Source organism: Trachemys scripta, chromosome 1, assembly GCF_013100865.1.
Source record: "Trachemys scripta elegans isolate TJP31775 chromosome 1, CAS_Tse_1.0, whole genome shotgun sequence".
Lineage (NCBI taxonomy): Eukaryota > Metazoa > Chordata > Testudines > Emydidae > Trachemys > Trachemys scripta.
This window is the reverse complement of record NC_048298.1, coordinates 95,389,031-95,402,495: the sequence shown is the minus strand read 5'-3', so window position 1 is coordinate 95,402,495 and position 13,465 is coordinate 95,389,031. Positions and strand designations below refer to the sequence as shown.

General features: G+C 43.4%; 1 protein-coding gene across 2 annotated transcripts in view; it reads left to right on the top strand.

Moving 5' to 3' along the window:
* The window catches only part of BTBD11 (BTB domain containing 11), a 281,768-nt gene that overhangs the window by 235,050 nt on the left and 33,253 nt on the right, over window positions 1-13,465 (top strand). The window contains exons 7-11 of one of the 2 annotated variants that reach the window (XM_034778064.1): window positions 3,036-3,137; window positions 4,226-4,319; window positions 4,426-4,561; window positions 7,000-7,220; window positions 9,815-9,993. In XM_034778064.1, coding sequence (XP_034633955.1) covers window positions 3,036-3,137; window positions 4,226-4,319; window positions 4,426-4,561; window positions 7,000-7,220; window positions 9,815-9,993 — 732 coding nt within the window. The remainder of the gene's footprint in view (window positions 1-3,035; window positions 3,138-4,225; window positions 4,320-4,425; window positions 4,562-6,999; window positions 7,221-9,814; window positions 9,994-13,465) is intronic. The other variant, XM_034778075.1, reaches the window with a different exon arrangement.

The following is a 13,465-nucleotide window of genomic DNA, read 5'->3' as shown; positions in this document are numbered from 1 at the left end:
TTTGTTTTAATGTAATTGGAAAAAGGACAATGGATGGTTTGGGGACTTAGGGGCAGGACACAATTTTTCACCTGTAAGTCACCACTTTGAATCCACTCAGGTCAATAGTGACTGACAGTCGTTACTATCTGATTGCTGTTCGGTGGCTTATGTGAAATCAATTGTTGATTTCAGCTCAGTTTAGTTCCTAGTGGAACAAAAAAACAACAACCAAAGAACAAAAAAATCAACCATCAGTAGGCAAAAATTATTCCCCTTCATAGCAGTCACAGTAAAGAGGCCAAAGATTTGACAGGCATGGAGACTGACCTGTCCTGCAACCCAGGGTGTCAAACACTGGCCTTCTGAGTTGATCTCTTATTTTCTGACCCCTGTTAACAAATTCAGATTCTGTAGAATGCAAGCTTTCATTACAAATAAAAGGGGAGTTCAGTTCTTGTGGCTGTGTAAATAACCTTCTAAACTTGGACTAGATGTAAATTTAAGCAGTATTGTGTTCCTGAGTCTGAAGACAACCTGAACCAATAGCTTTCAGAGGGATGTGAACCTCCCTGGTTGATCTCAAAGGAAAGTTCTCACTAAAATCAAATCATGACACTTCTATAGCAGGATATTCAAATAATTAAGGTGTGCAGTTATACAGCTAATTTGTATATACAATTACCACAGTAGTGTGTGCAAATTGGGTGATTACATGAAGATAGGCCAAATAAACAAAGGGTGAAATAAATGTTTCCCCGCTTTACTTTGCTAAATAAAAGTGTTGGCCCAAATTTCCAAAAGTGACCTCTAATTCAGGATGTTTCCGTGCTCGAATGCCCCCCAAGTTTAGACTCCAGGGACTTATTCCTGATATGCTGAATACCTAAAACTCACATTGAAGTCAGTAAGAGGCATGGTTGTATTTACCAAATGTCAATGTCAGGCCTTAGGCAGCCACTCAGTGTTGACCTAACTCTACTCCCGTTAAAGTCAGTGGTAAAACTCTCACTGAAGTCAATGGGAGCAGAGTTAACCCAATGGTAAGTGCTTTTGAAAAGCCCAACCTAGGTATCTTAAAAAAAATAAAGGCACCCAAACGTAGAGGATGTTCTAGTAAATCTTGGCCTTAGTGTCTACATAAGGGCATATTTTAGTCTTATTTTTCAGTGAGAACTCTGCTGTAGATTGAGGGTAGCACATGAGTCTAAATTTGTAGACAGGGCTCACGGATCATAATTGAAGATTTAATTTGGCTCTGTCCACAGAATGAATTTGACTTCCCTGCTCTAATCCCTAGAGGGGTGCTTGCCTGTGCTGTACTTGTTTTATAGAAAATTAGAGGACTTTAATCTCCAGGGTTGTCAATCCTACTCTATTCACAAGCACTAAATTCACTAAAAAGAATTAAAATTTTAAAAATGAAATAAAATAAAATGTTAATACTTGCATTTCCTCAGTGTATGCCACTGGGAGTTCCCTGAGCTTTCCTGTGCCAGTACCAATCCACGTGAGATGGGACGTAATTAGCGGGTACATAGTTACATTTGGGGACTAGTTTATCCTGAATCAAGCCTATTCATTCATTCCCTCCACTGCTGGGCTGGAGCTGCTTGACCCCATTCATTACACAGTGCTCCCAGGTTCTGAGAAGTCACAGGCCTAAGTTTAGACTTCAGCACATTTCTTCTGGTGTTAGAGCTCTGTGTATGCAGAGCAGAGCAAAGTGATTTCAGGAACTGAAGGTTTCTCTTTGGCAGGGGCGGAATATACAGCCAACTGTCTCATGCAGCCCTCCTCAACTGGCACACCAGGATTGCGACACCAGCTACTCCCTCTCTGCCCTCGCCCCTGATGTTAACCCTGGGGATGGCTAGCAGGGCGTTATGTCAGAAGCTTGACCATGTTGGCTGCTAATGCAGCCAAGCATCTGACGCTGAGCTAATGGGCCCTGCTATCCTATGGACATAAGATGGTGAATGTAAAACTCCCTGTCTTTCACCGGGTGGCTGGCCAATGCTTCGTTCAGTCCAGCTTCAGTTCTTCTACCAGTGCTATCTTCCCATGGATGAATAATAATAATAATTAATTAATACTTTGCACTTCAGTATCATGCTCCATCCAAGGATCTCAAAGTGCTTTATAACCTTTCATTAAATGTTACTATCCCTGTGAGTTACATCATATTAAAGATGGGGAAACTGAGGCACGGAGTGATTACATCGGTTGCCCGAGATCAAGATTAGAGGCTTTAGATATTGATGGTTAGTGGGAGGAAGGACTGGTATGAAAATGAAAGGTTTATTGTTTAAAGAAAATAGTTTTTAGTTATTTTGGGCCCAGCACACCTTTAGATTTAACTAGAAGGGGAGAAAGTAGTAAACGGATTTTTTTAAATAGCTTCTAAATGGTGCTAGGCTCCATCCATTTTAAACAGTCTTCTGCTTGCAGTCAAGGAGCAGCAACATGGGTTACATGTCTTTAAACTTGAGACCAGGGTTGAAATCCTGGCCCTATAGAAGTCAGTGGCAAAACTCCCATTGATTTCAGTAGAGTCAGGTTTTCACTCCAGGATTTTTGAGAAACTCAGAATGCTGTGAAGCAATCCCAGGAGCAGGGAAGAATGAATGGGCATAATACAAAGCCCACTGAAGTCAATAGGAAATGTCCCGAAATGTAACCATCCTGACAGAGCCCCCCTCCCATCTCCAGTGAACATTGGTATAAGCACTAGTGCAATTTTTGACTCTGTAAAAGTTGCTGGGGGGCAGTGATTTAGAGGGAGCAACAGCAGTTGGAAAAGAGACTTTATTTGCTATGAGCTTTAATCAAGCTCTCAGTAAACAGCATGAAAAATTCTAGTGGAAGTAAATTCTTCATAAGTAAAAACTCTGCTGGAAAAAATATATAGAACCAACCATTTTATAAAGTGCTCTTTCTGATTTTTTTTCTCTATCACTTATACCCATGTGCCCAGTTTTCAGGCAGGTTGAGTTTTATTATTTAAAGCTCTTTGAAGGCCATTTTAAAAGAAAATAACTTTAATTTGTTTATAGGTTGTCAGTACTGCTCATAAATATCCATCCGTCCACCCCGAGACCCGCCATTGGACAGCTCTGACATTTGCTGTGTTGCATGGACATATTCCTGTAGTTCAGGTATTACTGTATTTCCCTACCTGCATCTCACTTTTTATTTATCCAGTTGGGTTATAATCTGCATCCATCTCAAGACTGGTACCCCTCTCATATTCATATTGGTTACTTCTTCTATCATTTACTGATACGATATAGTGATCTCTGCATCCAAATCTGAACCAATATGAGGTTTAAATAGGACAATTTTAAAGTACAGTTGCATCAAAGAAAGTCTGTCAACTCCTTGTGCTCCTTTCTGACCATTCGTTGTATGTGTTTGTTTATTCATTCATTACACTTTCTTATCACATGTATTATAATACTCTAATAAATGCAAATATTGTTATTTCTGGAAAAAAAACCCTCTGATCTGTTCCATAGTCAGAGAAGTGCTCAGTCACTTTATCCAGCCATGAAAAAACATGAATATGTTGGCTCTGTGGTATGGCACATCAAGCGTTGAGATAGATTATTTTTCAAAGTAATTGTGTCGACATGGCACAATTAATGAATCACCAGACAAAGGAGATCTAGGGTAGGGATGGCCAAAGGCAGGTTGAATGTGTCCCCTCAGATTCTGTAGTGCTGTCGACGTCCACCGTCATCTTTAATAATAATGAAATAGAAATGTACCCCAGGAGACTGCAGGTTCCAGCATGCATTGCTACAACTTGTTCCTGAAACCCTCTTGTCTCTTCTGGAAACATCTCTCTATTAAAGATGGAGACAACTGAAATCTCATCCATTTTATTCAAAGTGCGTGTCTCTGTGGGGCTCCAGGCAAGTTGTCAGTGGGGCTGTCGGTTGGGCCAAGTTTGAGTGTCTCAATCTAGTGCATTACTTCACACCACTGATCTTATGCCCAGGTCAGGAACATTGGATAATACTTGTTTGGCTTTGGAATATTCACTAATGCTCTAAGAGTCTGACAGTGTATCATGAGTGAAAAAGAACTAATTGAATAATAGAAGCAAAATGTGTATGTCACTTGTCTTCACTGCATCTGATGTGTGGATAATGAGAAATATTAGACACCAGTTCCTCGCTATTCATAAACTCTGAATTCTGCGATGTCACCAACAACTCTAAATGGTCAATTTTCTTTATAGCTATTGCTGGATGCTGGAGCAAAGGTAGAAGGTTCTTTAGAGCAAGGAGAGGAAAATTACTCGGAAACTCCTTTGCAACTGGCAGCAGCTGCTGGTAAGGACTCTCCTCCTGCTGGAATAAACTCTTCAACTGGGAAATGTGACTTAGTGGGAAAAATATTGAGGACTTTAAAAAAATTTAAATCTCTCTTGGCGTACAGGAAATTTTGAACTGGTGACTTTGCTGTTGGAGCGAGGTGCTGACCCCATGATAGGAACAATGTACAGAAATGGAATTTCCATGACTCCACAAGGTGACATGAACTCTTTCAGTCAGGCTGCTGCACATGGACACAGGTAGAGTGGGAATGGGTCTAGTTGCATGGGTCAAGTGATTATGGTTTGCCTGGGAGGCTGATGTGGGTGGACTGATGTATGATCCTCAGTGTTAAAGTAGAATCTTGCTGCACGCGTGTGGACTGTGTGACAGTCAGATGTGCTCCTTTTTTGGTATAGGAGATTTGAGATTGGATTTAGGGATTTCTGTTAGCGTGTGAGTTTGATCAGTTTGAGGTGCACGTTGCTTTTTCAGTATGTGGAAATGGAAGTGAATGCCTTCTAAAGTGTGGCAGTTTGTTGATTACAAAGTTGTCGTCAATGCTGAAGTGCCAGTGAGTGCTGGAGACTTCCCTAAATGTATTTACATATTTCTAAAGGTTTTGGGTGTGGTGTGTGTTTCCTGCAGCAGCCATAACTGTCATTAAACAAAGGTGGTTTTTTTGTAAGTGCTGATATTTTTGTTTGTGTTAATGTTATGTATGTGTCCAGAGACAGCGTGTTGGGGGCATGTTACAGTTTAAAAAATAACTTAAATGAACAACTGATATGTATGAACAGTTATTTGTACAAAATCCAGATACTAATTACAATATTATGGATTAGTATTAGGACCTTCACATTCATACTTTTCTACTTGTAGCCTTCCAGAGGAACGTAGATGCAGGTTAGAGACAGTATCTACATTATGTTTGCTTAGAGAAAGAGCTAACAGCCTAATGATATGCTATGTAGCTGTCAGGGTTGGTTCAGACAATGCTGCCCATCTGCAGCCAAAGAGCGGCCCCCTGCAGGGGTGGGGTGAGAAGGGAGGAGTTTGTTAAAATGCTCATGCAGTGCCTAATGGTGTGGAGTGGGAGATATGTCGTGCTGTCAGAGAGCGCTGCAGTGCAGCGTCCCTGGTGGAAATCAAGGCTTTTTCCCCTTTATTATGCACCAGCTGAGGCACATCACAGATTCACACTCTCCCCACTCCCCGAACTAGTTTTACAGGAAAGCTCCCTCCACTATTCCTCTACCCACACACACCTCTAGACATCATGGGCGGCAGGTGAACCCCCCATTCGGGGAGGCTAGCCCCCCGCCTGACGGAGCCCCGAGTGCCCTCCCACTCTGTGGCCAGAAGAGCCTTGGCTGGCCCGCCCCAGCCATGCCAGCTAGCCTGAGCTGCCCCAGCTGCGCCGGCTGGCCAGACCTCCAGGCTGGCCCAAGCTGCCCCAGGCCACCAGCTGGCCCAAGCACCAGCCTGAGCTGCCCCTGGCCACCAGCCTGATCCCTGAACTCAAGGCCGCCAGATGGAGCTGAGTCCCTGCCGGCTTCAGGGGAGAGGGGGAATAAGGGTGGGGCCTCAGGGCGGAGCATGGGCAGGGCCCTGGCCTGGGTTAGGGGAGGCTTAGCCTCTCCTGGCCTTCGATACCCACCGCCCATGCTAGACATCCCTGTTATCCAGGACACCCTGCTTATTCTCTCCCACACGCACACATTGCCACCTACCCTTACTCGGTGCTTAATTTGTGCCAGGACTTGCGGTTCACTGCCCTGACACCTCTGGACTTGCCGCATCAGTTACGAAAGTAAAAAAATGGTTTGAGCCCCGGCACCTCTATCATTACAAATTAAGCACTGCCCCTACCCCTAGAACTGAATGTATGCCGCTACCCAATCATAAGTGCATGAGGCAGGTGGGAGGTTGGGGAGAAATTGCACGCTGGGCCTGATTCTCCTCTCACAACACCGTAAACCAGGAGTAGCTCCGCTGAAGTCAATGGAGTTACACTGCTCTAAACCTGGTGGGAGTGGAGTATCATGCCTACTGCTGAGTTTGGGGCCTTGCAGCTCAGGGCCCAAATAAATGGCTTTGCAGCTGGGGTCCCAGCTTTGCTTGAACCTGCCCTGCCAGATGTAGTTGAATGATTAGTAGCTCCAGCTTTAGCGAGACTGCTTTGACTGTTACTTGAGAGTGATGGTGTTTTCAGTGGTTTTAGACAGTTCCCTTTTCAAGTTTCATCTCTATCAATTATTTGCTACTAAATGCATCCTTTGTGAAAGGCACTAAAGTATTTCTAAAGACAACTCTATTTCCCTGTAGTGTGGGATAGATTCTGCCAAGATTTTCCACACAGGCTTTTAATCATTTAACAGTCACTGCTTGATCATAAGTTTCTGTTTTAAGTTTCTGCTGTACACATGACATTTGTACGGTGCTCCTGCCATTCGTTAGAACAATGAAACCAGTCCTGCAGCTGTGATACAGGCATAACTCCTGAACTGATAGGAGTATTGCCTGCATGAGGGCTGCAGGAACTGAGCACTATGTGAATTAACATTTCTTAAAATAATTCCTGATTGGCCTTCTGAATAGGTTTCCAAACCTGCCATGTTACAGAAAATATCCCAGGCAAAAGGAAAAAACAGTAGCTAACTCTGATTTTCTCTCTCTCTTGCATTGTGGCTGACAGGAATGTGTTTCGTAAGCTGCTTGCTCAGCCAGAGAAAGAGAAGAGTGATATTCTGTCCCTGGAGGAAATACTGGCTGAGGGAACTGACTTGGCAGATGCTGCACCAGCTCCTTTGTGCGCCAGCCGCAACAGCAAGGCCAAACTGAAAGCACTGAAAGAAGCCATGTATCACAGCGCCGAGCATGGATATGTGGATGTCACTATTGACATAAGGAGCATAGGTCAGTCTTGATGTCATCTGCACTTTACCTCCCATGAGAGACAACTGTCATGTATGTTTTGGTGGGAGCGATGCCTGTCACTCCCACTGACCACATTTGAATGTTCCTGAGTTTTTTATGAAAGCAATAATTGGGGGACTTCCACATGTGTGTGGGAATGAAGAATGGGGGAGGTGAGTAAGTCAGTGCAAACTGGGTGTAAAGCTGTGACTCTTGGAGGGTCCATTGAGTCAGTTTTGTTTTAATGCCGACGAGCCACGACTGACTAAGATAATCTTCCCTGCATGGCATGTGTGTTGCTTTTTTCTTCACAATCATGTATGCCACACATCACAAAATGTGGCAAATCTCGTATACATTTAGACAGGTTTCTTTCTGTTATGTTCCGTCATGAATGGAATCGGAGTGTCAGCCACCTACTCCAATTTGACATACTCAAACAACATTTTTCAGATGCACATCAGGCAGTTGGGTGTAAGTCACAGAGCGGGACCTACTTGCAGCTGTAGTCACCCCCTCACACGGAGGTGCTGGAGAGCTGATAGACCAGGCACACTATGACTCATTCGTTAAAAATGCTTCCGTTGCTCGGCTTTGTAAGCTCTGGCACGTGGTGGTTCCCAATAAGCACTCTGATGCCTGACTCAAAAGAAAGGATGATTTGCTAGGGAGGGCTCACACCAGCAGGCTTCTTCACCTCTGCTTAGCTAGGTGTCCATCTAAAACATCAGTTCCGGGGCAGTTGTTCCAGCTCTTCATGCACCAGCTCTCACAACCACCCATCTGCTTCCAAACACCATGCTCCTCCCAGCAGCAACCTCCCAACTGTCACAGAACCTTCCCCCTTTTACTGCTTGCGACCCTCCCGGGGGAGAAAGGCAGTGAATTTGCTCAGCACACTAATCACATAGCTCTACGGCCCTTTCCAACACCCTCTCCAGGGCCAGTCAGTCAGTGCTCAAGGAAACCATTTTGTTCCGGTTGTTGACTGTTTTACCACCTGTGTTAATCAGTGCTCAGTAAGAGGCCAAAAGACTTCTGCTGCCAAACACGCTTCTGAGCACCATATCCAAGAACGCTGAGTCTTGGAATCCTGTCACATGGATCATGATTTCCACTCTGAGTTACAACCTATAACAGGTTTGCATAAACACAAAGGGATGGAATGGTTGTGCAACTGGTCTAGCAAAGCACCTCCTACTAAGTGAATGTGAAAGGATCTCATGGCAGTGGGAGAGTTGGACTTGAGATCCTGTCCTCTTGTTGGGGTGGAGGGGAGTAGTGGGTATGCAGCACCTATGAGGACCCAAGGTCCGGGGTGTGGACAGGAGAGAGGAGGGGTATATTTCCTCTCACACTCTTCTGCAAATGTAACCCATTGGTGAGTGTGTGTTACAGGTCCCACACTGTGCCGATCCCCAGAGGATATGAGCTGTTACAGCTCCTTAGTTAAAGAGGCTTGACTGTTTAGTTCAAGCTGTAGCAGTTTATGCTTTTAATTCAGGAAGTCATCAGTTTAATCCTGGTATCAGCCAAGATAATGACCATCATGCAGGCACGTAGGCTGGTCTACAATCCATTCCTTGATGATTATGACTTGGACTAATTTATCTTTCTTCTACTACTGAATGTTTTATTCTTTAGTGTGTGGTAGCAATTTCTTTTACATTCTTAAAGTGCACTTCTGCTCTGACAAGTAACTGTGTAAAAACAGAACCTTCTTAGCCACCTGATGTTGTATCAACATAAGTGAGGATGCATGGCTTGGAGCAGTGATGAGGGGGATATAAACATTTTCCTTTCCAGGTCACTGGTTTAAATCCAGCCAAAGTTGGCAGTGACTAAATGTTTTTACTATCTGATGGCTCTTTGGTAGCCCATGCAAATGAGTGCAGTGGCATAAATCTAGTTCCCAGATGAAGTCAACATCAGAAATCACCACTGCAGTGTACACTAATTGGCTCAGCAGCGAGGCTAAATAATATTACTTAGATCTTATATAGCACTTTTCATCAGTAGCATAGGTGCTGACTTCGTGGGTGCTCCGGGGTTCAAGCACCCACTGAAAAAAATAGGGGGTGCTCAGCACCCATGAGCCACCAGTCGGTGGCAGGAGTACTTACATGGTGCACAGTGAAACCAGAAGGCACAAAGCACCCACTGGCAAAACCAAAAGTCAGCACCTATGATTAGTAGGTCTCAAAGTACTTCACACGCTGTAATAAATGTATCCTTCCAACACCCGCTGTGAGATGGGGAAGTGCTATTATCCCCATTTGATAGATGGGGAACTGAGGCATACTGAGACTAAGTGACTTGCCTGAGGTCACACAGGAAATCTGTGGCAGAGCAGGGAATTGAACCTGGCTGAACTACCTTCTTATACTTGGAGGTGTGTCCCTGCACACAGATAAGGATTGAGGCATATTGATGGGCAGCACTTGTAGGGTAAATAGGAGGTCAATTTCTAGGGCTTTCAATTTGGCACCGTTCACAAGCCCTAAAGTCACACAATTAAAGAATAAATTAACTACGCCTCATTCTGTGATGGTCTGGAATATACACCCACCTTTAAAATTCATCTTTTTGTGCAGGAGTTCCATGGACGCTACATACATGGTTGGAGTCTTTGCGAACTTCCTTTCAGCAGCACAGAAGGCCTCTCATCCAATGCTTGTTAAAGGAATTTAAATCCATTCAGGAGGAAGAGTACACTGAGGAGCTCATCACACATGGGTTGCCTTTGATGTTTGAGATACTGAAAGCAAGTAAGGTATGAGAAATTGTGGATTTTGAAGAAATTAACACAACCTCCACACACACACCAAAATCCCTACAATATTACACAGCTCTCCTGAAACTCATTACACTGTGTGAGATTTTCTATATTTGTTTCCTGGTTTGCAAGTGCAGATGTGTGGGTTAAAAAAAAAAAAAAAAGACAGCTATATACATCTATTGCTAGGACAGCTTAATACTGACACTAACAGTGAGCTGGAGAGACAACAGAAGCTAAAGCCTAGTGGTAAAATTAAAGTCACAAGGGTCAGTGTAGTACAGCAAGAGATGTTGATAGCTGAGTCAACCAAAGTTAGTATCTCTCTCTAGTTTGCTTTCTAGGGCCATACAGCAAGGCTAATATTCATATTTCCTTTGGATTTCTTGAGCCAGTTTTCAGATCCAAATATTATCCTCTCACAAGCCTTTTTGCCCCCCATGTGGAAGCTTTGTGGGGACTTAACCCCACAACCTATTTAGGTCAGAGAATAGATATTTCTTTCCCTTTGAAAACCCAGTGGAAAAAACCTTCCACTATCTTGGTGGCCTGATGTCCAATGCTGCCTCCCTCCAATATCATTCCTTCAATCTAACCTTTTCTGACCCAGACAGCCGAGCTTTTAGTGAGGTACATACAAGTATTCAGCTAAAATAGAGCTGGGACAGGTGTCCAGGGAAAGTGGAAATATCTTCCCCCAATGAAGGCTGGATATTTTCTTTTCCAACTTAATTCAGCCAAAATTAGCTTCCCTGCTGCTCCCATTGACTTCAAAACACAACCAAGTCCTCTCCCAGAAAGCCCCAATCAAGCGTAATCTATTACTGACAAGAAGCAAGTATTTTAGTGGCCAAATTGAGAAGCAGCAGGAGTCTGATATCAAAACTATTTGCTTATTATTTTAATGCTGTATTATGATACACATTAATAAGGCCCACGTTGCTTGTTTAGCATGAGAGTGAATAACATTTCCCACCTACCTCCTGAACACCAATGTAGGCAGCATATAATGTGCAGCAGCAATTTAGTTAATGTTAAAAGGCAAAGGTTTTGACCTACTCACTGAATACGAAAAGATTGTGGAACTAGCAGTTAGTCGGAGACCTAGACACAGATGTTTCTTACATTCCACTCCAAAAGTGTCCAGGGCTTGGGCTCAAATAGGAATGAATTCCAGGGGCGAGGGCCTGTTATTGAAATCATCCTGCCCCTAGCTCCTATGAATTTCAACTTTGAAATTAGTTTATGCTGGATAGGTATCTGTGGAGGATTCTGGAAATAGCTTTGAGGAAATTATTTTAAATCCTGGAACGTGTGGACCCCTCAACGGGCCTAATGCATATTTATCCAACACTGGACAGCAAGTTGCTATTCTGTTTGAAAGATGAAATAAAACTAATTTGACTGTAACCTTTACAGGGATTATTTAGGAACTTTAATCTGGGATGAGGGATACGATAAATTGTTGTTTTCTTGAGTGACTATAGCCAAAGCCAGTGGTTTTCACGTGGGCAGCTTTAAAATAATTTATTTAGACAGAATTATACCCCTCTGATATATCAGAATAGGTCTTCAGGAGTCTCTATCTTGTAGGAGGCATTGTAGCAAAGCAGAACCAGCTTGTTCTGCTTTGGGTTCACTTTAAAGCCAAACTGCTGGGGGGGGGGGGAGGGACACGACAACTGAAATAGCAGAAAAAGCCAGTAAGATAGAAATTCCATGCTATCCAACTTGCCTCCACACTATATGTTGGGGATTGGTCCTGCTGTGAGCAGGGGGTTGGACTAGATGACCTCCTGAGGTCCCTTCTGACCCTGATATTCTATGATTGTGTGATATATACACACATATCATTTCATATTCCCAACTGTACAGCGAATCATTGTGTGGCACTGTAAGACTTACAAGATGTCTGCCAATGGCAAGAATTATTGCCATGGCCTTGTCCAAATGGGCTCTTGTGAACAGCTCCTTTGCAGAAAAAAGGCTGGAACATATACAGTATTTCTAAGGACCTTTGTTTTCAGTGTTCATTTTGTTTACAATTTCTTGGGAATTTATTAGTGTTTATTACAAAAGTTAAAAAATCAATGAAAATCGGTGCAAAAACAAAATCTTAGGAGTTTTCCAGAATAAATATCAGATAGGGTAGATATCACTCTCTTCTGCTTTTGTGTCTTTTTAAACTTTCAGGAAAGCCCCTTTTGTTCTGAAATGTAGTCAGATACAACTTTTCGTTTTCAGTCCATTTTAGCAAGAAAAGTAGTTCTCTAACTTTTATTTGCTTTGAATGCTAACAACTATCTGTGCTGTCTGTAAAGCTAGTAACGTATATGTGGTGGGCATGGGACGGACAACGGAATGTACACCAGCAACTCATTCCGGCAGTTCTGCCCTGGCTTCCAACTCCAGAAGGAGAGATGGGTGGTCCAGGCTGCTGAGCCACCATCTCTCCTTCTGGAGCAGGGAGCTGGGTCTGGAGAGTTCTGGCATTTCCAAAATGTGGGTGAAAATCAGTAAAAACTGAATAATGGCTTTTGTAAAACCCAGGAAAGTTTTGGTAAAACAGAAAATAAAGGGACTTAAGAATATTGGAAGGAAACAAGGGACCTTTAGAAGTTTTCCAGGAGAAAGATCCTACAAAAAGAGCTAAGTTGTCCCTGGTCATGGCATGGGAGAGCTGTGGGGAAAGGTATTGGTTCAAGGAGCCTCCCACCCTACTTGCATACTCCATACAAGGGCCAGGGCTTGAGACTGTTCCCTCCATGCACACCCAAGGATGGAAATCCATACCTAGAGGGGTGGGGAAGGAGCAGGCCTATGGTTCAGATCCTGCCCCCCAATTTGTAGAGTCAGGCAGCAGCAGAGAGGGGAGTATGATTTATCCAAAGGGACATGCCCTCCCCTGTGTGCTGTGAGCTCAGGGAGGGATTATGCCTCTTTTGCTAAATACCACAGGCTGGCCCCAAACATTTCCTTAACAAGTGTGGTGGGGAAAAATAAAGGTAAAATAAGTAACCAGCAGACAGAAGTCACTAAAAATTTCTTGGTCGATATAAAATATTACGTCCCATATGATGCATATCATGATTCCTGGTGTATTGTACTTGAGTGACAATTTATATTTAAGTATAGCAACACTCTGCACTTCTATTAATAGTTCCATCCATCCAGTAATTTCAGTCATTAATGAATTGAGCCTCATTATCCCCCTGCGAGATAGGACAATCTTATCCTTGTTTTACAAATGGAGAAACTGAGGCACAGAGAGGCATGCAGCCAAATGTTCACCATGGGGAGCTGCAAGGTGCTCTACACCTCTGAAGGTCAGGCCCAGGCTGTCTAAAATTGGGCACCTAGAAGTTGAAGCACCCAAGATCAGTGGCCACTTATTAAAAATGAGGTCTAAGTGACTTTCCCAGAATCACAGGGACAGAGCCATGAAAATAAATGGGTTTGGTTACTCCCA